This window comes from Microcebus murinus, chromosome 2, assembly GCF_040939455.1.
Source record: "Microcebus murinus isolate Inina chromosome 2, M.murinus_Inina_mat1.0, whole genome shotgun sequence".
In the NCBI taxonomy this organism is placed as follows: domain Eukaryota; kingdom Metazoa; phylum Chordata; class Mammalia; order Primates; family Cheirogaleidae; genus Microcebus; species Microcebus murinus.
The window spans coordinates 100,680,066-100,704,585 of NC_134105.1; the positions used below are offsets into that span (position 1 = coordinate 100,680,066).

General features: G+C 39.0%; 1 protein-coding gene and 1 non-coding gene across 6 annotated transcripts in view; one reads left to right on the plus strand and one right to left on the minus strand.

The window, feature by feature from the left end:
* The window catches only part of SNX27 (sorting nexin 27), an 81,696-nt gene that overhangs the window by 52,282 nt on the left and 4,894 nt on the right, over nucleotides 1-24,520 (plus strand). For all 5 annotated transcript variants that reach the window (XM_076000127.1, XM_076000126.1, XM_012767603.3 and 2 more), the window contains 5 exons: nucleotides 3,442-3,520; nucleotides 5,478-5,641; nucleotides 13,309-13,398; nucleotides 23,546-23,695; nucleotides 24,024-24,152. In XM_076000127.1, the coding sequence (XP_075856242.1) occupies nucleotides 3,442-3,520; nucleotides 5,478-5,641; nucleotides 13,309-13,398; nucleotides 23,546-23,695; nucleotides 24,024-24,152 (612 nt within the window). The remainder of the gene's footprint in view (nucleotides 1-3,441; nucleotides 3,521-5,477; nucleotides 5,642-13,308; nucleotides 13,399-23,545; nucleotides 23,696-24,023; nucleotides 24,153-24,520) is intronic.
* Nucleotides 324-449, minus strand: LOC142869881 (U4atac minor spliceosomal RNA). Its single transcript, XR_012918430.1, has one exon. It is a non-coding gene; the product is annotated as a U4atac minor spliceosomal RNA (small nuclear RNA).

The following is a 24,520-nucleotide window of genomic DNA, read 5'->3' on the forward strand; positions in this document are numbered from 1 at the left end:
CAGAAAAGAGAGGATAAATCTTTCTTTCCTTTTATTGCCAATTTTTGGAGTATAGAATTAGTGCCCATGTTGATTTCAGTGATGTACAATGAGATAATTATTATATTTTATTTTTTAGTATCATGTGGGTTTTTAGATTCAGTGTGATTCAATAAATACCATATTTATCTTTTGATACTCCGATTGTTCCATCTTTGGCCAATGGAAGCTCCTTCATGTCTGCTCCTATGCACTTTTTATGCAACCTAACAGCATAAAGTAGCTATTAGCCATTTTAGCATACTTGATTTTCTTTTTTTTAATCATGGAAAAGAGGTTTTTCTTTTTCCCCAAATTGCCCCAAGGCAAAGCAAAGCTCTAGTTGATGCAGGCGTGTTGTGTTCGCATTAGCAGTACTGCCCTCACTGTGCGCTTATTGGACAGTAGCGCAACCCCAAGAAAAGGATGGTTTCATCCTTGCTTTTTGGTACAACAAGATGTCCCAGGGCATCTTTATGTATTTCCTACCCTAGATCAAGAATATGTTCACAGAGTCATGTCCTTTTAGTGAGAGATAGTATTTAAAGATCATGATCTGGGCACTGGATATAATTACTCCTTGTAGGCCTTTTCATTGGCCTTTAATCCTAACTTGATCAGAATTTTCAGGGAGACAAGAAGTTTCTGGGATTAATGCTTATTTCTCCTTTGTAGCAAACATTAAAAAGCCTGCCCTCCATCTGTTTATTCATTTACTCTATACTATGGCAAAGGGTATGTGCAGGATCCAATGCATTTCTGAAATTATACAAATAGTGGACAAATTGCAAGAAAAACACTAGTTTTACAGCTTGCTGATATTTTGTTTTATTTGCTTTGTTCCAATGTTTCTCTAGCAAGGCTTAGGCTTTTTTTAAAAATTTCAAAATATAAAGGGGGTACAGATGTTTTTGTTACATGGATAGCTTTTATAGTGCTTAAATCAGGGCCATTATTGTGCCCACCACCCGAATAGTGTTCATTGTGCCCGTTAGGTAGGTTTTTACCCCTCCCCTCCATCCCCCTCTCCTCTTCTTGATTTCCAGTGACTTTTACTTCTCCCTGTGCCCATGTGTGCCCATCAATTAGTTCCAAATTATTAGAGAGTACATGTGGTGTTTGTTTTTCCATTCCTGAGATACTTCACTTAGGAAAATGGTCTCCAGTTCCATCTAAATTGCTGCAAAAGACATTAATTCATTCTTTTTTATGGCTGAATAGCACTCCATGGTGTATATATATATCCTTTTCTTACTCCACTCATGAATTGATGGGCACTTAGGTTAATTCCATATCTTTGTGATTTTGAATGGTGCTGCAATAAACATTCAAGTACAGGTCTCCTTTTGATAAAATGACTTCTTTTCCTATGGATAGATACCCAGCAGTGAGATTATGGGTGAATGGTAGGTGTGTATTTATTTCTTTGCGTAATCTCCATACTGTTTTCCATACAGGTTGTACTAATTCGCAGTTCCAACAGTGTGTAAGCATTTCTTTCTCTCTGCATTCACACTGGCATCTATTGTTTTTTGACTTTTTAAATTATTTATTTATTTTGAGACAGAGTCTCGATTTGTTGCCCAAGCTAGAGTGAGTGCCATGGTGTCAGCCTAGCTCACAGCAACCTCAAACTCCTGGGCTCAAGCAATCTTGCTGCCTCAGCCTCCCGAGTAGCTGGGACTACAGGCATGTGCCATCATGCCCGGCTAATTTTTTCTATATATATATTAGTTGGCCAATTAATTTCTTTATATTTATAGTAGAGATGGGGTCTCACTCTTGCTCAGGCTGATTTGCAACTCCTGACCTCAAGCAATCCACCCACCTTGGTCTCCCAGAGTGCTAGGATTACAGGCGTGAGCCACCACGCGCAGCCTGTTTTTTGACTTTTTAATAATAGCCATTCTGACGGGGGTAGGGTGATATCTCATTGTGGTTTAATTTGCATTTCCCTGCTGATTAGTGATTTTGAGCATTTTTTCATGTTTGTTGCCCATTTGTTAGGCTGAGGCTTTTTATACTCCTCTGTCCTACCCTGTTACTGAGAATTCTAGCTATAAGCCATTTTCTAACCTTGAGAGCATTGCAGTTTCTATCCAGTGCAGTATAGAATGGTAATTAAGAACACTTAAAATCTCCAGTTCCTACAGGGATGAACCTAGGCCTTATATGTGAGCAGATACAGGAAGATGGGATATAATTATATTTGGTTTATCAAGGTACCAATATTTAACAGTTTTATCTTATTCAATTAATACCTTGTTTATATTAGGATTGATTTTGAAAAGGAATTTTGTTATAGTTTGTATTTTTTGCTTTGTGCTTTGTTGTTTGTGTGTAATTGCAATTTTCATTTATTTGCACATAGAGTCTTTCAATTTCTTTTTTATTTATCATGCTATGTTAGACCTTAGTTCCTAGAGAGAATGACTTATCCTTATTTAATATGCCATGCCTCTGTTGTCCCCACATTTTGCTATTTTCATGTGGATATTGATGGTGGTATGATAATTCTTAGGAAATGGAGGTGCCTGATGATCCCAGCCTGGGACATGGATCATCTGGAAAATAAACAAAAATAATTTGTGAGGCGCGGTGGCTCACGCCTGTAATCCTAGCAGTCTGGGAGGCTGAGGCGGGCGGATTGCTCGAGGTCAGGAGTTCGAAACCAGCCTGAGCAAGAGTGAGACCCCCGTCTCTACTATAAATAGAAAGAAATTAATTGGCCAACTAATACATATAGAAAAAATTAGCCGGGCATGGTGGTGCATGCCTGTAGTCCCAGCTACTTGGGAGGCTGAGGCAGCAGGATTGCTTGAGCCCAGGAGTTTGGGGTTGCTGTGAGCTAGGCTGACGCCATGGCACTCACTCTAGCCTGGGCAACAAAGTGGGACTCTGTCTCAAAAAATAATAATAATAATAATAATTTGTGAAACCTGGATAACAGAGTATTTTAAGCTCGAGAATCAAAGATATAGATATTGTGTGTTTAGGCTGAATGTGTGGAACTGGATATTTAAGAATTTCTTTTCTTAAGATCTGTCCTATCAAGCACATTTCTTATTAGTGGTGTTTAAAATAAAACGTTTATGGAATTAAGTCGTATGTTAGAGAGGAAAGCTAGTATTTAATGAGAGACTACTATCAGCTCATATTAAAAGGGAGAAACTCAACTTTAAAGATCATAGCTCGTGGATCAAATACGGTATTTTCTTCCTTTTCCTTCATACATGTGTTTGCATGTTTGCATATACTCATACATACAATGAAGGATAGCTATGGAAGATGAATTTAATTTTTGTGAAGCCAAGATGGCGGGACCTCTCTCTTCTTCCCCCTCCACTTACATATACCTGTCTTTTCTCCTAACATTATCTGATTTAGTTTTCCTGAAACCAATCTATCCTGTTTGCACCTTAGGCAATTGCAGCAAAGGTTGGCATGGACAGTACGACCGTGAATTACTTTGCCTTATTTGAAGTGATCAATCATTCCTTTGGTAAGTGCCAGTGGCTAATATTAAGTTTTGTTTGAAGATATTTTATTCTAATACTGTCAGTCTGAAACCATCTAGAGAAGAGCTTGAGGACAAAGGGAGATCCTAATCATCAGGTCTGTCTCTAACAAGCAGACCAGCCAAATCCCAGCAAGCCCAGATCATAAAGGTGTCTGATCATTGCTGATCCTTTCCCTCTTTCATAGGTACTGAATCAGATACTTTCATGAGATTCTTTTAGATTAGAGTTTCAAAATTTACATATTCCAATGAAACAGCTTTCAAAAGAGGGGATGCTCTCTATTTAGCCACATGTTGTTTTAGTGTACTTTTATGCTTTTTGTAAAGATTTTTAAGAATAACTTTTTGTTTTCAGAAGCTAAAAAGAGACATACTGCTTAAAAGCCTTTGTTTTATTGCATACATTTAAGTTTCTATGTGAATAGAGTTCCTCTTCCTAGTGGTGACAGGAAGTTTCTCTTTCATTTTATAAAAGCTAGGGATGGTGGTCACATTGGCTGTATTGAGACCACAAAGGGAAGGGTGTCCAAGGGCTTGTTCTGAAAGACATAGATTTCCTACAGTTTATGAATGTCTTCCACATCATATCTATTTATACAGGGCTAACGCCAGAAATGACATAGATAATACTGGTTGATCAGACCTTCTTTATCCCAGAAAGAGGGAGAGTTTGGTCGATTTGGGTTGCCTTGCCATCCCAGATCAAGGTAGAATAACTTTTATTACCCCAAAGCAGCCATCTCCCCATTATTCTTTTTCTTCTTCCCAACTCTCAACAGCCTAACTAGGCAGATGTAAATTATGTTACAAAGGATTGCTAGGGTACCAGGACACTTGGATTCTAACCCTTTTTTAAGCTTTAGTTACATTTTCTGTAAAATGGTAAATACTAAATCTGTCTTTGCCATGTTAGAAAGACAAGTAAACATCAAGAGAGGAAAACTCAAGCCTTTCCAAAGAAAGGCAATATAGAAATTAAAAGTAATGGTGTTTTACCCTGCTTGTGCAGCTCTTAGGAAGAGGAAGTAACCTCACTCAGAAGACATTTTTCACTTTCAGGAATGCCTCAGGGTTTGGGGGATGGGGTGGGAAGAGCCTTTCAGCGCTTAACAATAAGAGCAGTTCATTGAGAATTGCCTCATGAGAGACTGAATGCACCGTAGTTGGGTAATAGGAGAAGCTTGCTTTAAAGATGTTCAGTGGACATCAGCTATAACTTATTAGTTAATGGATCAAAGTAACTGAATTTGGAATTGGTCCACTGTCTGCAGAGTCATCATGTTAACTGAAGGATCTGTGTCTTAGTCTGTTTTCTATAGCTATGAAGGAATACCTGAGGCAGAGTAATTTATAAAGAAAATAGGTTTATTTGGCTTGTGACTCTGCTGGCCTGAAGCCTCAAGATTGGGCATCTGGCGAGGGCCTCAGGCTGCTTCCACTCATGGCATGAGCAGAGACCCCATGGCAAGAGAGAAGGAGGAGGTGCCAGGCTCTTTTTAACAACCAGCTCCCCTCAGAACTAATAGTGTGAGAACTTAACTTAGAACCCTCCACCTCCCCTGGGAGGTCATTAATCTATTTATGAGGAATCTGCCTACAGGACTCAAATACCTCCCACTAGGCCCCACCTCTAACATTAGGGATCAAATTTCAGCATGAGATTTGGAGGGGCCAAATATCCAAACAATAGCAAGCTGTCATTCAAATGATAGGTTTCAGTCAGCTGGAGACTTGGCCATCCATAGTCATGGCTGGAAGAGTTAGATTTGCCTAGACAAGTGGCTCTTTTGTGCTCTCAAGGCAGAGTTCCTTGATGGATTTGAGCAATGTTCTGGTTAATGATAACCTATCCTCCTTGATCTGCCTTACATAGTTTATACTAGGGAAATTTCTTATATATCTTTTTACTTCAGTTTTCTTTGTTTTGTCTTTTCTTCAGTACGCAAGCTGGCCCCTAATGAATTTCCTCATAAACTCTACGTTCAGAATTATACATCAGCTGTGCCAGGCACCTGTTTGACCATTCGAAAGTGGCTTTTTACAACAGAAGAAGAAATCCTCTTAAATGACAATGACCTTGCTGTTACCTATTTCTTTCATCAGGTGGGTGAATCAATCTTCCTGAAAGGCCTGATTTCTTTTTCTGTTTGAATACAGTTGGTAGTTTGCCAATTCTGTGTGAATCCTTGGATAAACTGCTTTGCCCCAAGTCTGAGTTACGTTTGTAAAATGTTCTATCCCATTTCCCAAAAGATAAATAAGCATTAGAGGTAAAGATATCCTGCAGTTTAAAAAATATTCTCATTTTTTTAAACAACAGAAAAAATGAGCATTGTGGATTCTAGGCATAAAAACAAATTGGGAGGCATTAATATGCCAGATATCAAACTATACTACAAAGCTGTAGTAATTAAAACAATCTGGTATTGGCACAAAAATAGGATTATTGACCAGTGGAACAGATGTGAGAATCCTGATATAAAACCATCCTCATATAGCCATCTAATCTTTGACAAAGTAGACAAAAACATACGCTGGGGAAAAGAATCCCTTTTCAATAAATGGTGCTGGGAAAACTGGATAGCCACTTGTAGAAGGTTAAAACAGGACCCACACCTTTCACCTCTCACAAAAATCAACTCACGTTGGATAACAGACTTAAATCTCAGGTGTGAAACCATTAGAATTCTAGAGGAAAATGTTGGAAACACTCTCCTAGACATCGGCCTAGGCAAAGAGTTTATGAAGAAATCCCCAAAGGCAATCAAAGCAGCAACAAAAATAAATAAATGGGACATGATGAAACTACAAAGCTTCTGCACAGCCAAAGAAACAGTCATGAAAGTAAACAGACAACCTACAGAATGGGAGAAAATATTTGCATCCTACGTATCCGATAAAGGGCTGATAACTAGAATATACTTAGAAGTCACGAAAATCAGCAAGAAAAAATCAAATAACCCTATTAAAAAGTGGGCAAAGGACTTGAACAGAAACTTTTCTAAAGAAGACAGAAGAATGGCCAACAAACATATGAAAAAATGCTCAACATCTCTAATCAGGGAAATGCAAATCAAAACTACAATGAGATATCACTTAACTCCAGTGAGAATGGCCTTTATCAAAAAGTCTCCAAATAACAAATGCTGGCGTGGATGTGGAGAGAGAGGAGCACTCCTACACTGCTGGTGGGACTGCAAACTAGTTCAACCTCTGTGGAAAGCAATATGGAGATACCTTAAAGCGATACAAGTGAATCTACCATTTGATCCAGCAATCCCATTGCTGGGCATCTACCCAAATGATCCAATGACACTCTACAAAAAAGACACCTGCACTCGAATGTTCATAGTAGCACAATTCATAATCGCAAGGCTGTGGAAACAGCCCAAGTGCCCATCAATTCAAGAATGGATTAATAAAATGTGGTATATGTATACCATGGAGTACTATTCAGCTCTAAGAAACAATGGTGATATAGCACATCTTATATTTTCCTGGTTAGAGCTGGAACCCATATTACTAAGTGAAGTATCCCAAGAATGGAAAAACAAGCACCAGATATATTCTCCAGCAAACTGGTATTAACTGAGTAGCACCTAAGTGGACACATAGGTACTACAATAATAGAGTATTGGGGAGGGGGGGAGGGGGGGCGGGTATATACATACATAACGAGTGATAGGTGCACCATCTGGGGAATGGTCATGCTGGAGACTCAGACTTGTGGGGGGAGGGGGGGAAGGGCATTTATTGAAACTTTAAAATCTGTACCCCCATAATATGCCGAAATAAAAAAAAAATCAGAAAAAAAAAATGAGCACTGTGGCTATATGCCTGCTCAAAAAATTTTCATCAATATTATCCATGCATATTTTATTTTATTTATTTACTTATTTATTCTTTCGAGACAGAGTCTGGCTCTGTCACCCAGGCTGGAATGTAGTGGTGTGATCATAGCTCACTGCAGCCTTGTGTTCCTGGGCTCAAGCAATCCCTCCAGAATAGCTGGGACTACAGGCAGGCGGGCTGGTGTTGAGTTCTTGGCCTCAAGCAGTTCTCCTGCCTCAGCTTCCCAGGGCGCTGGGATTAGGGGCTGGCCTTACATATATAGTTTAAAGCCTCAAATAGTTCGACACAACTGATTATGAAAAATAGTAGTTGCCCCACTTAACCTCATCTCACTCATATAGGCAATCACTTTCACCTCATTAAGCTTTTTTTAAATTGTATTTTATTTTGTTTAGTATTTACTTTTATGTCTTTAGTATAACTTGGTTATATGGCTTCTACTTAATTATTCAGATTAATTTCCGTCTATTAAAGATGAGACACTAGCTTTCTTTCCTCCCCCATGCCCATCATATGCCCATGCTTTTTTAAATCTCTCCCAACCCCTTAACATAGTTAAATTATACTATTTGTTAGGTCAGTATTCAATGTCTATATTATTAGGATTGTAAATAATGAAATTTACAGCCGTCATGTAATAAATATTATCTTTACTTTTCACTTCCTTTATAACATTTTGAGTTTCCTCAGCTAATTATTGCTCTCCTTTTTCCTTTACTTAATTTTCTGTGTACATATAATTAATTTAGCTCCATCCATACTTTTTACCGGTTGTCTAAATCTCTTCTAAAGACATTCAATTCAGACCCATCAGGTATTTCATGAATTTCCACCTCCTGAAGAAATCTCTTGTGGAGCCTTTTCACCTACTCCAGTCTGAACTGGTGGCCCTCTACTCTGGCACACAGCAGTCATTCTGGGATGCCCTTTACCGCCACCATCGCTGGTGTGGGATGTCCTATTTCCATTGTTGAGTACGTGTCTCTTTTTTTTGCTTTACTCCCTTAGTTTGGTAGATACAGTCTCAGAGCTGCTTGCTTGCTTGCTCTCTTCCTTCTTCCTTTCTTATTTTTTTTTTTTTTTCTGCATAGGTCTGGGAACCAAGAGCTTTTTGAGAAAAAGAGTACATGGGAGGTCAACATCTTAAAATCTTGAATGTCTGAAGATGCCTTTATTCTACCTCACATTTGATTGATACTAGAATTGAGTATAGAACTAACTCTAAGTTGAAAATCTTGAATGTCTGAAGATGCCTTTATTCTACCTCACATTTGATTGATACTAGAATTGGGTATAGAACTAACTCTAAGTTGAAAATTCTTTTCCTTCAGAAATTGTAAAGAATTATCTTTCAGCTTCCAGTGTTGCTGTTAGGAAGTCCAAAGCCATTCTTATTTCTGTACCATTTTATATGATCTTTTTTTCTTCCAGAAGCTTATGAGATCTTTTCGTTTCCATTAATCTCAAATTTCAGCATCGTGTGCCTAGCTGTGGATCTATTTTCATGTATTGTGTTGGGCCTTCTGTGGGAAATTTGTGTCTTTCTGATCTGGCAGATTTTCTTAGATTATTAAATTGGTAATTTCTTCTCTTTCATTTTCTGTTCTTTCCTTTTGGAACTCCTACTGTTCCTATATGGAATTTTTTTGGTCTCCCCTTTGTCATCTTCTTATCTTCTCTGTCACATTTTTGATTTCTTTGTCTTCTTGCTCTATTTTCTATAAAACTTACTCATTTATCTTCTAGTTTGTCTATTGAGTTTTTAATGTGTGCTATTATATTTTTAATTTCTAAAGACTTCTTTAGTTCTCTGAATATCCTTTTTTTTTTTTTTTTTTTTTTTTGAGACAGAGTCTCACTTTGTTGTCCAGGTTAGAGTGAGTGCCGTGGCGTCAGCCTAGCTCACAGCAACCTCAAACTCCTGGACTCGAGTGATCCTTCTGCCTCAGCCTCCCGAGTAGCTGGGACTACAGGCATGTGCCACTATGCCCGGCTAATTTTTTATATATATATATCAGTTGGCCAATTAATTTCTTTCTGTTTATAGTAGAGACGGGGTCTTGCTCTTGCTCAGGCTGGTTTTGAACTCCTGACCTTGAGCAATCCGCCCGCCTCGGCCTCCCAAGAGCTAGGATTACAGGCGTGAGCCACAGCGCCCGGCCTGAATATCCTTTTTTATATAGTATTCTGTTCTTGTTATAATATTTTTTAACTTTCTGAGGATATTAAAAATAGTATTTTTTAATTTTGAAGTTTTCTTCTCTGTTTTATCCCTCCTTTTATTGTTTTCTTTTTTTTTTTTTTTGGTCTCTGATGTTCATGTTACAGACATTCCTCTAACATAGTTATCTGCCCAAATTTAAGATTGAGAGCCTGCATAGCTGCTTAGGAGTTTAGCATGTGAGTACATCCTGTTGCCTATGAGTTTCACCGCAGAGAAACTAAATCTGCAGTCTGCTGCTGGCAATGGGGAGGGCAGTGATCTGGCTGCGGGGAATAAAGGAGAGGATCTGAGAATTTTATTGTTTCTTAAACAGGCTTTCAGCCAGTCTTCCTTACTTTAGCCATATCCTACCACCTCTCTCATAGATTATTACCTGGTGCTACCAATTCCTGGGTTTTGGGGAATTTTGTGGTATAAATTGAAGTGTTTCTTCACTTTCCCTGCTACCAGTTTAGAAATCAATTTTTTCAGGTTTTCCAAGTTTTTACCCATATATCTGTGTTCTAGATTACAAACTTTTGATTGTTTTCTTGCATTCTTGCCGATCTTGGGCATTTTTTTTTTTTTTACTGACACTTTAGTGGGGTTTTAGGAGGAAGTAAGAATATTAATAGATATTTGTTTTTAGTCTGTCATCCCTGCCTGGAAGTCTTCTTTTATGAACTTTCCCTACAAGTATTTATATTTGGCATTAGGTCTTTATATGAATGCGTAATTTTTACATAGTTATAATCCTAATGTAGATACAGTTTTTTTTCCTGCTTTTTCACACAGTTCTTTTATATATAATTTATGACTGAATACTACTATATGTTGTTTAATCATTCCCTCTAATTAGTTCCGTGTGTGTGTGTGTGTGTGTGTGTGTGTGTGTGTGTGTGTTTGAGATGGGATCTTGTTGTGTTGCCCAAGCTGGCCTTAAAATCCTGGGCTCAAGCTATCTTCCTGACTCAGTCTCCTGAGTAGCTAGGCCCATAGGCATGTGCCACCACACCCAGCTAGTGCCAGGGTATTATTTGAGTCTGTGATTATAAATGATGCTGTCTGAACATTTGTGATATCACTTTTTTGTGTGTGTTTTTCTTATGAATAAGATATTGTTAGTTATCCATTGTGTTTTTGTTATGTAAACTATTGGTGTATTTTGACTCTTAAACTTTTAAATCTTTCTCTGTCATTTTTATGTTTATTGTATTCCATTATTTTTATCTTAGTGTTATTGAGTTTGTTTTTAGAGAAGTTTTAACATTTTATGTAATACTATTTATCTGTCTTTTCCTTTGTAATTTCTTTTTTTTTTTTGAGACAGAGTCTCACTTTGTTGCCCAGGCTAGAGTGAGTGCCATGGCGTCGGTCTAGCTCACAGCAACCTCAAACTCCTGGGCTCAAGCAATCCTCCTGCCTCAGCCTCCTGAGTAGCTGGGACTATAGGCATGTGCCACCATGCCCGGCTAATTTTTTCTATATATATTAGTTGGCCAATTAATTTCTTTCTATTAATAGTAGAGACAGGGTCTTGCTCTTGCTCAGGTTGGTTTTGAACTCCTGAACTCAAACGATCCGCCCACCTCAGCCTCCCAGAGTGCTAGGATTACAGGCGTGAGCCACTGCGCCTGGCCTGTTTTTTAAACTATGTACATCTTTTACTTTAAAATAAACAGTTTAAGGAATAAAGGAATCTAGTGTGGGGATATTTATGTTTTCCACTCAGGGGTAGTCAAGCAATATGATCTTGATTAGAAACGAAAGAGGTGAGCTGGGCGCAGTGGCTCACGCCTGTAATCCTAGCACTCTGGGAGGCTGAGGTGGGTGGATTGTGGATGGCTCGAGGTCGGGAGTCCGAAACCAGCCTGAGCAAGAGCGAGACCCTGTCTCTACTAAAAATAGAAAGAAAATTAATTGGCCAACTAAAACATATATATATATATATATATATATATATATATATAAAACATATATATATATATAAAAGCTGGGCATGGTGGCACATGCCTGTAGTCCCAGCTACTCAGGAGGCTGAGACAGTAGGATAGCCTGAGCCCAGGAGTTTGAGGTTGTTGTGAGCTAGGCACTCTAGCCTGGGCAACAGAGTGAGACTCTGTCTCAAAAAAAAAAAAAAAGAAAAAGAAATGAAAGAGGTGATAACATTTTTACTGCCTCACATGAAAAAGAGCTCACTTAGAATTGCTGGAGTAAATAATCACTCTGACCCACCTCTGTCCTGGGGAAGTGTTCACAAATATTTAAGTACTGTTATGAGTCAGACACTGTTCTAGATATTTGGGATAAACACAAAACAGTGAAACAGTGTTTTTATTTGATCAGAAAAAGAATGTTAAAGCCTTGTCCCTTAGCTAACTAATGCTGTAAGTTACATTGGAAACTGGATAGACCAGTATTTGTTTATTTCTCCTCTCTACATCTCCCCCAGCTTTTGTCCTGGAGCAGCACCTTTTTTTTGGTGATAAATAGTGAAGTGTTTAGGTTCTACAGGATGTTGACACTGTGTGGCAGTTCTTACTGAACATCCCCTCTGCGAATATAATTCTGTGTGCCTAACAGAGCCCTCACTCGAATGGCCAGGATTGGGGAGAAACTGGCACAATCTCCATTAGTCAGTTCCTGGAAGGATATTCCTATCCTTGTATGGTTCTTAGAAGAATTTAATAGCTAAATGATACTCATAACTGTGATATTAATAACTTTATAAAACTCTTAACATCATTTATTCTCATTTTACTGTCCGTCTATGAGATGAGTATTATTCCAGTTTTATAGACTCTGAGAGGGTTTAAGTGACTTACCCAAGTGCACATTGGTACGTGGCAGAGCTCGAAGTTGAATTAGTCTCTTGAATGCAATCCTGAACTCATTCTGTTACCTATTTTCCCTTAAAAGACTCTTGAAAATGATTTCTATCTTAAGTATCACAACATCATTGATCTTCCTTATTTCATTCTCTCCTCAGTTTAACTCATTTGATACTCAGACACAAATCAATCTTTCTTTTAAAAAAGAAGCAGTTTTTTATTGCTTATTTTAGCTCCCTACTGTCTATTTCCTTAAGTCTAAATTCCTGTGCCTGCTTTTCGGATCCTTCATAATCTGTTGTTAGCCTACCTATTCAGCATTATCTTTCATTGTCTCCTAACATGTACCCTTTGTTGAAATCAGGCAAGTCTGTTTCCTGAATGTATTTAAGCTCAAACCCACTCCTGTTTCCGGACTTTAGCCTATAGTTTCTGTTACTCAGTATATCCTTTGGGGGTGCACCCAAGGTTTCCCTGCTAACTGTAATTAGGAGTAAGTGTTCCTATTATGACTATATATATATCATTTACTGTCTATACTGTACATTTTTGCTATTTCATTGTTACCTTTAACTATTATACACTGTCTTTCAGTGTTCTCTTGTTTTCACATGTATAAATTAACCAGAATTTCAGTCTCTTGACACAAGAAACCAAATCCCTCACATATACTTAGAGCAATCCTTGAGCACGTGGCAGATACTCTTTAAATGCTAGTTATTCCAATAAATATACCCATGTGGCAGAATTCACTGGTGATGATGATGGTGGTCCAAGTGGATAAGTTTTTCTGAAAATGCATCTGTGTCTCTTTATTTTTTTCAAAAATGTACTTGATAATGCTTTTTACATTCCCTTCTTCCCTACTTTTGTTTTGGTGACAGGCTGTCGATGATGTGAAGAAAGGTTACATCAAAGCAGAGGAAAAGTCCTACCAATTACAGAAGCTATATGAACAAAGGAAAATGGTCATGGTAAGTTTATGTCCCCATAATTCCTTTATAAAATGCCTCTTCTTACCTCTTAAACCTATTGCTCCAGTCATTTTTTAAAAGATTGCCACCTGGTCAGTGGCTTTGCTAATAAAAAAAAGGAAGGGAATATAGACCTTAATGCAGAGTCCACTGTGTTCCTTCACTGAACACACAAAGAGCTTGCATTACTATACATTGGCACATGATAATATTAATAATAACTAAACAATATTCTTTTTGATAAAAAAGTGCTACAACAAAAGATGTGTAAAACATTACAATATTATATAGATAAGATTGTATAATAATTGATACCGTGTTTCCCCGAAAATAAGACAGGGTCTTATATTTATTTTTCCTCAAGAAGACACCCTAGGGCTTATTTTCAGGGGATATGTTTTTTTTTTTTAAGTACAGTACAACAATCTATATTTATTCAAATATAGTTAAGTCGTCTTCTTCTGGAACATCATCATAACTCTCCAAACCCCAAATTCTATCCTGAATTTCTTGCAACTTTGTTTCCTTTAGAACCATGGGCCCCAATCTCTCATGTCGAGCAATAGAGCTCTCATGGGGCAGACGAGAAGAGCTGCTCATCTTCTTTACTGCTCCGCGATGAAATACATGGGTTGTACAGATACGCTGCATAGCTATGCCCATCACTTAGGTCTTATTTTGAGGGTAGGGCTTATATTGTGCAAATACTTAGAAATCCTGCTAGGACTTATTTTATGGGTAGGTCTTGTTTTTGGGGAAACACGGTACTTAGATTTTTAACATTAGAGGTTATTTTAATTATGATTTAAGACCAAAGTCATTTTAATTTCTTCAGCTGCTTAAACATTTATGCTCAGTAGTGCTTTTGGCTAGTATGATATCCTACAGCCATGCTGTTTGATTCAATAGCTATTATACTCATGTGGCCATTAAAATCTAAATTTAAATTCATTTAAATTAAATAAAATTTAAAATTCAGTTCTTTGATCATCCAAGTCACATTTCAAGTGCTAAGTAGCTATATGTGGCTAGTAGTTACCATATTGAACAGTGCAGGTGTAGAATATTTTCATCATCACAGAAAGTTCTGTTGGACAAGGCTGCCTAGAATGTTCATTAAATGATTTTAAATTGGTTTTCAATTTGTATCTGCCATAAATACAGGGATGGAAATTGTCAAAAATAAGTAAAGAACACTTAGAAAAATTTCCACTTATAGCATTTTAAAATTTCTCTCTTGGCAGATTCACATGTAGTTGAAATTTTTCCAATTATAGATGCTCCTCAACCTATAAAGGGGTTACATCCCAATGCTTGTCTTAAGTTGAAAATATCATAAATGAAAATTGTATTTAATACACCTACCTATCAAACATCATAGCTTAGCCTAGCCTACCGTAAATGTGCTCAGAACACTTACATTAGCCTACAGTTGGGCAAAATCATTTAATACAAAGCCTATTTGATAAAGTTACCATAAAATTTTTTGAACTAAAATGCAAAATTTGAAGTACGGTTTCTACTGAGTGCATATCACTTTTGCGCCATTATAAAGTTGAGAAATCGTAAGTTGAACCATAGTTCAACCATATTCAGTGATTGTATAATTTTTCATGATTTTTTAAAAATTTTTTATTTTGTTTGTCTACAGCCAGAGTTTGGCTGGAATTTGAGCATTAATTAGTCCTTTAGTGTCCCATCTCAGGATAGAAGCTCAGTGTGATTCTGATGAAGCTACCACCTTATCTGATCCCATAGGGCAAATTTTTCATGATTTAACACAAGGTAGTAATTGCATTGGTAATGATTCTAATAGGTCACTTGGATTCTTTTGTACCTCCTGTGTGCTTTTCATGAGGGAATGTTTATCCACATATTAATAAATTAATTGGGTTGGAATAAGAATGCAAAAAGTCAGACATTGAACTTAGTTCATAATCTTATGTCTAGCTAGGATAGTTATTTTATCACTTATATATGATGAAAAGTAATGTCTTGGCCAGGTATGGTGGCTCACACCTGTAATCTGGGAGGCCAAGGCAGGCGGATCGTTTGAGCTCAGGAGTTTGAGACCAGCCTGAGCAAGAATGAGACCCCATCTCTACTAAAAAAAATAGAAAGAAATTAGCTGGACAACTAAAAATATATATATATATATATATATTAATTAATTAATTAATTAAATTAGCCAGGCATGGTGGCACATGCCTGTAGTCCCAGCTGCTCGGGAGGCTGAGGCAGGAGGATTGCTTGAGCCCAGGAGTTTGAGATTGCTGTGAGCTAGGCTGACACCATGGCATTCTAGCTAGCCCAGGCAACAGAGTGAGACTGTCTCAAGAAAAAAAAAAAAAAAAAGTAATGTCTCTTTGCCTTAGAAAATTGCCAAAGATCAGTAAGCCATCTTACCAGTGTTCTGCATATCAGCAGGCTGAAATAGAAAATGCAGAAAGCTTTTAGATAGAATTAAATCTTGGTAGAATTTTGGTTAAGAGAATTTTACTATGTGTGAGATAGGATTTTAAAACACAACTTCCACCTATTATTTAAGATGATGGCCATAAACTTCTGCAGTAATTGTTTGCTTTTGCCAAAGTCAACAAAGTTATCTTGTTTCTGAAAAGGTAACCGAAATCAAAGTAATTTCTTAAGGGTTTCTGATAATACCAATGTGGAATACATATTGTTTCTTTGCATATATAATACTCCAAACACACTATCTTTCCATTTATGTGTTCAACTAAAAATATTTGTTGAGTACCAAGTATGTGGCAGGCACAGTGCAAAGTACTAGAGAAATAAATAGGTTTGGATTGTTCTGTGGCAAAATATAGAAAATCTGAATTTAAATTAAATTAAATTTAATTTAAAATTTAGCTCTTTCATCGTCCAAGTCACATTTCAAGTGCTAAGTAGCTATATGTGGCTAGTAGTTACCATATTGAACAGTGCAGGTGTAGAATATTTTCATCATCACAGAAAGTTCTGTTGGATAAGGTTCATAATAGATTAGGAAATCATTTTTAGTTTCAAGTTTATATTTCACAATAACCCAGTTAAGAACTTGAGTACATGAAGGCTTTTTATTAAGAAAAAAAAAAAAAAAGAACTTGAGTACAGTTGACACACAGATATGTTTCCCCATGGGTCATTGGCATTGAGTATATAATATGCTTAAACATTTATGGAATTCTATTGTCTTGAAAACCTAGTACCAACATATGACTGTACTAGCCACATAATACTGGAGTCAGATTTTGAAAATCTCACCAACATTTGAATTTTATTCAAGTGTAATATGTGTTCAGGTGTCAGTGTTCAAAGATATTAGCCTAACCAATATTGGGTCATGGTCAATACGCTGAAACTTCCAACTCAGGTGGGCCTGCCAGAGCCCATGGATCCTGACGCCATAAATACAGCAATTTAGTATGCATGATACACAACAGTTAGGCCAGTCACTGCAATTAGTAGTTGCCAAATCACCATGAGACCTTCAGCAATTCAACAAACTTCTCAGTTTTAGTTTCTTTTCTGTAAAATAAGGATATTCAGATTGTCAGCTATCAAGTAGAATCTTGAGAAAATACTCCAGGGTTCTTGGTAGATAAATAAGCTTGATGTAAGTTCCCTTGTCTTCCAAATCTCCAAATAAAGAGGGCAGCCCTTATTCTTGCCATAGTTTATAATACCCAGTGTGATCAAAAACATTTTTGTTTTCTACCTATTTACAAAATTAGATTTAATCTCAAATTTGGATGATTGAGAATATAATGTACAAGAAAGAATGTTTTATCTTTCTTTCCTCCCTCCCTCTCCTCCCCTTCTTATCTCCTCTATCTTCCCCTCTTTCTTCTTTCCTTCCTTCCCTCTCTCTTTCTCTCTCTCTCTCCCCCCTCACACAAACAATAGAGAGTGTAAATTATGTTTTTCTTATGTTGAAATGGCCTGATTTTGCCACTGTTGAACTGATAGTTTCTATGTTAGTGATTCTGGACATAATTTGTAATGATTTCACTCACACAAGACAATATGTGTGAAAGTCAGTGTTTTGCAAAGTGTTGGTTCCCAGTCTACTTATGATGGAATCACTTTGAAGCTGCTTAAAATGCACATTTCTGGACTCCATTCTACATTTACTAAGCCAGAATCTCTGAGGGTAAGGACCTAGGGAATCTTTGTTTTAACACCTTGACTGCCATATGAGTTGTATTTAACTCAGGCTAGTTTAGAGTTCGGGACCATGTGAAGCAAAACCCTGCAGTTGGTTCATGAAAATCTTACTTGTTGATGTTCTTATTGTTACAATTAATATTGACAATTTAATTCTAAAAATGTGAATTGTATTGCATATAACTCACACAGAGAAAACAATAAAAAAAAAATAGAAAGGATTGTTTGGTTTTAATAAAACACTGTAGCCCCAGGGAAAATTTGTTTTTCCTAGTATGGCAGTCGATGTGTTAAAAAGCCCACTGGTGATTTTGAAACTTTAAGTGCCTCTGAATCAGTATTTTAGGGTTTTAGGATAGTTGACTCTTGAGGTTCCTCTCAATCCCCTTTTTTTCCTGTTTTAGATCTGGTTTGACCTTTGCCAGGTTGTTTGGGAGAACAGAGAGTTCTTCAGAATGGACCTTGACCCATTCACCTAAAGTGTTCTGCTCTGTTAAGTTCTGAGTTTCTGTTTTAATAACAGTCCTATTTCTGTATTTACCTGTCTTACTGAGTATTGAACGTTTATAAAATGTACCATAGTTTACCTTTCCTCTTCTCTGGCTTATACAGCCTACCATCTATGTGGTATGGGAATTATCCCCTGAAGATAATTCAGGATACATATTCAGCTACTCAAAATTTAATATGAAAGGGGAATAGACAGGATAATTTTGTGTTTAAATACATATCTACACCCTTACATAAATATATGTTTGAAAGCAAAAATTCACCTCTGTTTTACAAATTTTGGATTTATGTAAAATTTGTAATGTTTCTTCTCTTAGGCTTTGTGGAAACCTAGGAATGTAGGGATTGCCCACTTAAAGCTGATAAATACTACCCAGGTATCTCTGAAAAACCTTGTCTCTCAATGAGACTTTACTTCTGTCTTCTCACCAAGGACCCAGGTGCCTCTGGTTTTCATTCAAGTTATTTTCAGAATCTGTGCCACTAAGAAGTCCACTGAAGGTCTTTTGCTTTCAAGGGCCACATTCTTAAATATGGAAGGACAAATCAGCCTTTTGATTCAGAGGGTAGGGAACGGGGCATGTATTTTGTGCCTGATACTGTTCTAGGCACTTTATGTCAGTTAACAATCCTGTAAGTGTATCCCCAGTTAGAGAAGAAGTAGAAGATGAGGGATTAAGATTCTTGCCCAAGATTATATAGCTTGCCAGAAATGGAACAAGGATTTAATAATGGGATTTGAACCCATTTCTGTCAGGCTCCCATGCATATGTTTTTCTGTACTTCAGGGAAGAGAGGGTGGCAGCAATGTCTTTTATTTCCAGGTGGCAGAAGGGAAGAACCCAATAGAGTAACTGACTCAAGGTCTGACTCTAGGTTACAAAGAGAGAGTTCAAGATATGTAGAAGGCCGGGCGCGGTGGCTCACGCCTGTAATCCTAGCACTCTGGGAGGCCGAGGTGGGAGGATCGCTCAAGGTCAGGAGTTCGGAACCAGCCTGAGCAAGAGCGAGACCCTGTCTCTACTAAGAATAGAAAGAAATTAATTGGCCAACTAAAAATATATAGAAAAAATTAGCCGGGCATGGTGGCACATGCCTGTAGTCCCAGCTACTCGGGAGGCTGAGGCAGCAGGATTGCCTGAGCCCAGGAGTTTGAGAGTTTGCTGTGAGCTAGGCTGATGCCACAGCACTCTAGCCAGGGCAACAGAGTGAGACTCTGTCTCAAAAAAAAAAAAAAAAAGATATGCAGAGCTCCATGTTCTTCTAATCTCTTTTCCTAATCCCTGCTTTGTCTGCATGTTTCTCTCTTTAAAAAAAAAAAATTCATATAATAAAACTTCCAGTTAGGGAATGTGGCAGAAATATTTGTCAAAACAGTAGTGGTACCTCTCAAAGAAGAGCACTCTCAACAAATGTGTTATATAAAAGCCTTTTTTGTCAGAGGACATGAGTAGAACTAGTCTTAAGGCTCCATAACACCCACTGGCATTTGCAGGGTTTTAAGCATCCTTGAGCAGAACTGCTGCTTATTGAGCATGTAGAGTTTCTGAAGACTGTGTTAGGGAGATGACTTGGATTGAGTACCAGAGGCCTAATTGCAGGGCACTCTTTTTCTTTTAACATTTTATTGTAGAAATTTTCAAATACATAAAGAAGTTGAACGAATAGTCGGTCCCCGCGTACCACTTATGCAGCTTCACCAGCCTTCAACTTTCTGCCATTCATGTTCTGTCTATCTCACATGCTTTTTTTCCTCAGGAGTTTTTAAAAGTAATTTCCAGATACATCATTTCACAGAGTATTCATGAAAGAGAAAATGGCTTGAGAGCCAAGGATAATGAAGCTTTAAAAAAAATTTTTTTTAGCTGTTTATTAAATGCCTAATTATGTACCAAGTACTATGTTAAATACTTTCTATTTACCGCTCACAAAATGCTATGGTGTAGGTGGTGTAGGTGCTATTATAATATTATTTCCCATTTTACAGATGAGGAAACTAAGGCTCCTGGGATTAAGTAATTGGCCTGAGTTTAAGTAACTTGCCCAGGTTGCACAGTTAGGAACTAATCGGGCCGGGATTCAAGCCCACAGTAGCCTGGGCTTTTATTTTATTTTATTTTATTTTTTTGAGACAGAGTCTCGCTTTGTTGCCTAGGCTAGAGTGAGTGCCGTGGCATCAGTCTAGCTCACAGCAACCTTAAACTCCTGGGCTCAAGCAATCCTCCTCCTGCCTCAGCCTCCCAAGTAGCTGGGACTACAGGCATGTGCCACCATGCCCGGCTAATTTTTTCTATATATGTTAGTTGGCCAATTAATTTCTTTCTATTTATAGTAGAGACGGGGTCTTGCTCTTGTTCAGGCTAGTTTCGAACTCCTGACCTTGAGCAATCCGCCCGCCTCAGCCTCCCAGAGAGCTAGGATTACAGGCGTGAGCCAACCGTGCCCAGCCAGCCTGGGCTTTTAATCACTCCTCTGTATACTGCTCTCTGTCCCAAGCTTTGCTGCTTATTATAACCCCAGAAGAGTTTTCTCCTATTCTGTATCACCCACTCCTGTCATGTTTACCAAAGTACAGCAGTCAGGGATTCCTTTTTGTTTATAGTGCCAATAGCAGGATTAAGCAGAATCTGTTTACCACTGGTATTGGAAGAATAATAAAAATATGGGGGCCAGAAGTGGGAAGGATTGCTTGAAGCCAGGAGTTCGAGACCAGGCTGAGCAAGAGGGAGACCTCTGTACAAAAAATAGAAAAATTAGCCAGGTGGCTCACTCCTGTAATCCTAGCACTCTGGGAGGCCGAGGCGGGAGGGGATTGCTCAAGGTCAGGATTTCGAAACCAGCCTGAGCAAGAGCGAGACCCCGTGTCTACTATAAATAGAAATTAGTTGGCCAATTAACATATACAGAAAAAATTAGCCGGGCATGGTGGCACATGCCTGTAGTCCCAGCTACTTGAGAGGCTGAGGCAGCAGGATTACTTCAGCCCAGGAGTTTGAGGTTGCTGTGAGCTAGGCTGATGCCACGGCACTCATTCTAGCCTGGGCAACAAAGCAAGACTCTGTCTCAAAAAAAAAAAGAAAAGAAAAGAAAAATTAGCCAGGCATGGTGGCTACAGGCACCTACCTGTAGTCCCAGCTAATCAGGAGGCTGAGGCAGGAGGATATTTTGAGCCCAAGAATTTGAGGTTGTAGTGAGCTATGATCACGCCACTGCACTCTAGCCTAGGCAACAGAGCAAGACTGCCTCAAAGAAAAACCAACAACAGCAACCAACCAACAAACAGACAAGCCAAAAAAACTCAGCAGGGGGGTAGTGTGGGGGTGTGGAGTAGGGTGATAGAAGGAGGGAGAGATGAGAGATGAAAAATGATATGACTGAAGTATTGCAGCACTTCTAAATTGACCCTGTCCCTATATTCTTGCTACCCTTTTTATAATATTTCACCTTCAAAGTTGTGATTATTATTTTACCTAAGCCTAAATACAAAGTAGGGAAGGGAGCATGTGGTATGATACTCCTTGAGCCCTTAAGTCTTTCCAGACAGTTCCTGGTGGCAGTAGCAATGGTCTTAAGTACCATTCTTTGGTATCAGAGCCATAGGTTGCCTTGTGTCCTTTTTGTGCCTTTGTCCTTTTTTCTCTTCTCTCTTGGTAAGGCAGAAGGCAACTCTCAGGGTATTCTAATTTCTCTGCCCATCCTGGGTGCTGGGAGACTAAGGTGCTGTGCTTTTTTTTTTTTTTTTTTTTTTTTTTTGAGACAGAGTCTCGCTTTGTTGTCCAGGCTAGAGTGAGTGCGTGGCATCAGCCTAGCTCACGGCAACCTCAAACTCCTGGGCTCAAGCGATCCTCCTGCCTCAGCCTCCCGAGTAGCTGGGACTACAGGCACGCACCACCATGCCCAGCTAATTTTTTATATATATATCAGTTGGCCAATTAATTTCTTTCTATTTATAGTAGAGACGGGGTCTCGCTCTTGCTCAGGCTGGTTTTGAACTCCTGACCTTGAGCAATCCGCCCGCCTCGGCCTCCCAAGAGCTAGGATTACAGAGGTGCTGTGCTTTTTATCTTCTCTCTTGCACTCTGCGCACATCACCAGTGTGCCCTGTTCTTCCCATGTGACATGCAATTGGAAGCTCAGGCTATTTGCTTGTTTCCCAGGTAGTCCCTGAGAGGAAACCAGGTCAGAGTCCATGCATCTTCATTCCCCCCCACCCCTGCCCTGTCTTCCTTCCCCTGTTTCTCTTTTACTTTTACTCTCTTTCCACTCATCTTCTTTTACTCTCTCTCCTCTCAACTCAAAATAGTGAGTTGAATGAAAGAGAAGCAACCTTCACTGGAGAGAAGGGACAAAGAGCTGGGTTAGTTCAGCAGTTCAGAGACATCTCTGGATTAATCTTATAATGTGCCTGTGAGAGTCATGTAATATAATATGTGCTGCTTGATTTTGGTCCAGATGCTTCTTTATTTTTGGAGACAGAATCTCACTTTGTTGTCCAGGCTAGAGTGCCGTGGCGTCAGCCTAGCTCACAGCAACCTCAAACTCCTAGGCTCAAGTGATCCTCCTGCCTCAGCCTCCCAAGTAGCTGGGACTACAGGCATGTGCCACCATGCCCGGCTAATTTTTTTCATATATATTTTTTTAGTTGGCCAATTAATTTCTTTCTATTTTTAGTAGAGATGGGGGTCTCACTGTTGCTCAGGCTGGTCTCGAATTCCTGACCTTGAGCGATCCTCCCGCATCAGCCTCCCAGAGTGTTAGGATTACAGGCATGAGCCACCGCGCCCAGCCGGTCCAGATGCTTCTTAAGGAGGCATATATACTGGAGACCCAGGGAACAGTGGGGCTGATTTGGTGACTAGTTGGTGATAGTGAAAGGAGCAGAGGCCTAGAAATTAAACCTGGGTTCTAATCCTGGTTGTGCTACTTATTATTACCTGTGACCTCAGTTTAGTCTCATCTTATTCTGAGTTTCTATAAAATGACTAGGTTTTAAAGTCTCTTTCAGTTTCAGTATTTTATGATTGTGAGATTATCACTGAGATCGTTGTAACTTTTGACTGGAGAGGAGATAGCGGGAAATATCAACGTCCTTTCTTAATCATAGAGGATAGCTTAGATTCCCATCCCTTAGGTACAAGGAAAATAGAGGATAGACTAAATAGCATTGTGAATTCCCTTCTAGCCCTGTGAGTCCTGGTTATAGTGTTTCTTCTGGTTTTAATTTGTGTATCTTTTTTAAGTAGAGAAAAGAGGGGTTGGAAGTGTGAAGGCGGAAGTTGGAAGTAGGATAAAGGATTGTCTCAGAGTTGGGACCCCACTTAGGGGTGGGTGTGAGACCAAAGGCCAGGTCTTCAGGTTGTTGGGTGAGAATATTCTCTTTGTTCCTTCTCTTGTGCCGTCTGAGCAGCTCTTCATTGTGTTTAGTTCCGTAGTAAAATAGTACTGTTTCCCTTTCCTTTTGTCCCAGTACCTCAACATGCTAAGGACTTGTGAGGGCTACAATGAAATCATCTTCCCCCACTGTGCCTGTGACTCCAGGAGAAAGGGGCACGTCATCACAGCCATCAGCATCACGCACTTTAAACTCCACGCCTGCACCGAGGAGGGACAGCTGGAGGTGAGAATTCAGCATGGGGCTTGGGCTGGAAGCACTGGGGATACTTTGATACTCGCTTGCTATGTTTTAATTCCTTTTGAGGGGAAAATGAAATCAAAATTGTGTGTTGGCTATGGCAGATATATGGGCACTGGATGCACACTGATTCTCAGCTTCTCTGGCTACTTCCACTGACCTTTGTTCTTTTGTCACAGTCCTTTCCCTGAAGCGATACAGATATCTCCATTCATTTATCTTTTGTGGCCTGGTACAGACTCCTCTTACCTCAGCTCCCCAGCGCTCTGAAACTCAGACTGTAGACCTTACTCTCTTGTTCTTGGTTGTGCAGAACCAGGTAATAGCATTCGAATGGGATGAGATGCAGCGGTGGGACACTGATGAAGAAGGGATGGCCTTCTGTTTTGAATATGCACGAGGAGAAAAGAAGCCCCGATGGGTTAAAATCTTCACACCATATGTGAGTGGGGGATGGGGACGCATGCTCGGGGAAGGTAGATTGGGCTGAAAGTTGTCTTTAAGCTAAATGCATACGTGGCAAGAGGTGCAGAGATCCATCTGAACCTGTTTGAATCATAGAGCCCCAGGTTCATCCTGCCTTTCGTTTACGCCTGATTAGGATTGGCAATTTCATCCTGCTTGACTCATAGTTACCACTAGAAGGAGCTAGAGGACAGGAGATGAGCCAGGCCTGAATTTGTGGCACTTGCCAGGGTTTTTCTCTAGACTGAGTTTGGAAGATGGGGTGGCTGGGGGCAGGAGTTCAAAGGTATGGCTCTGTGGTGCCTGGTCTTAGGAAGTCAGTGAGTGTTGCCACTTTTTTTTCAG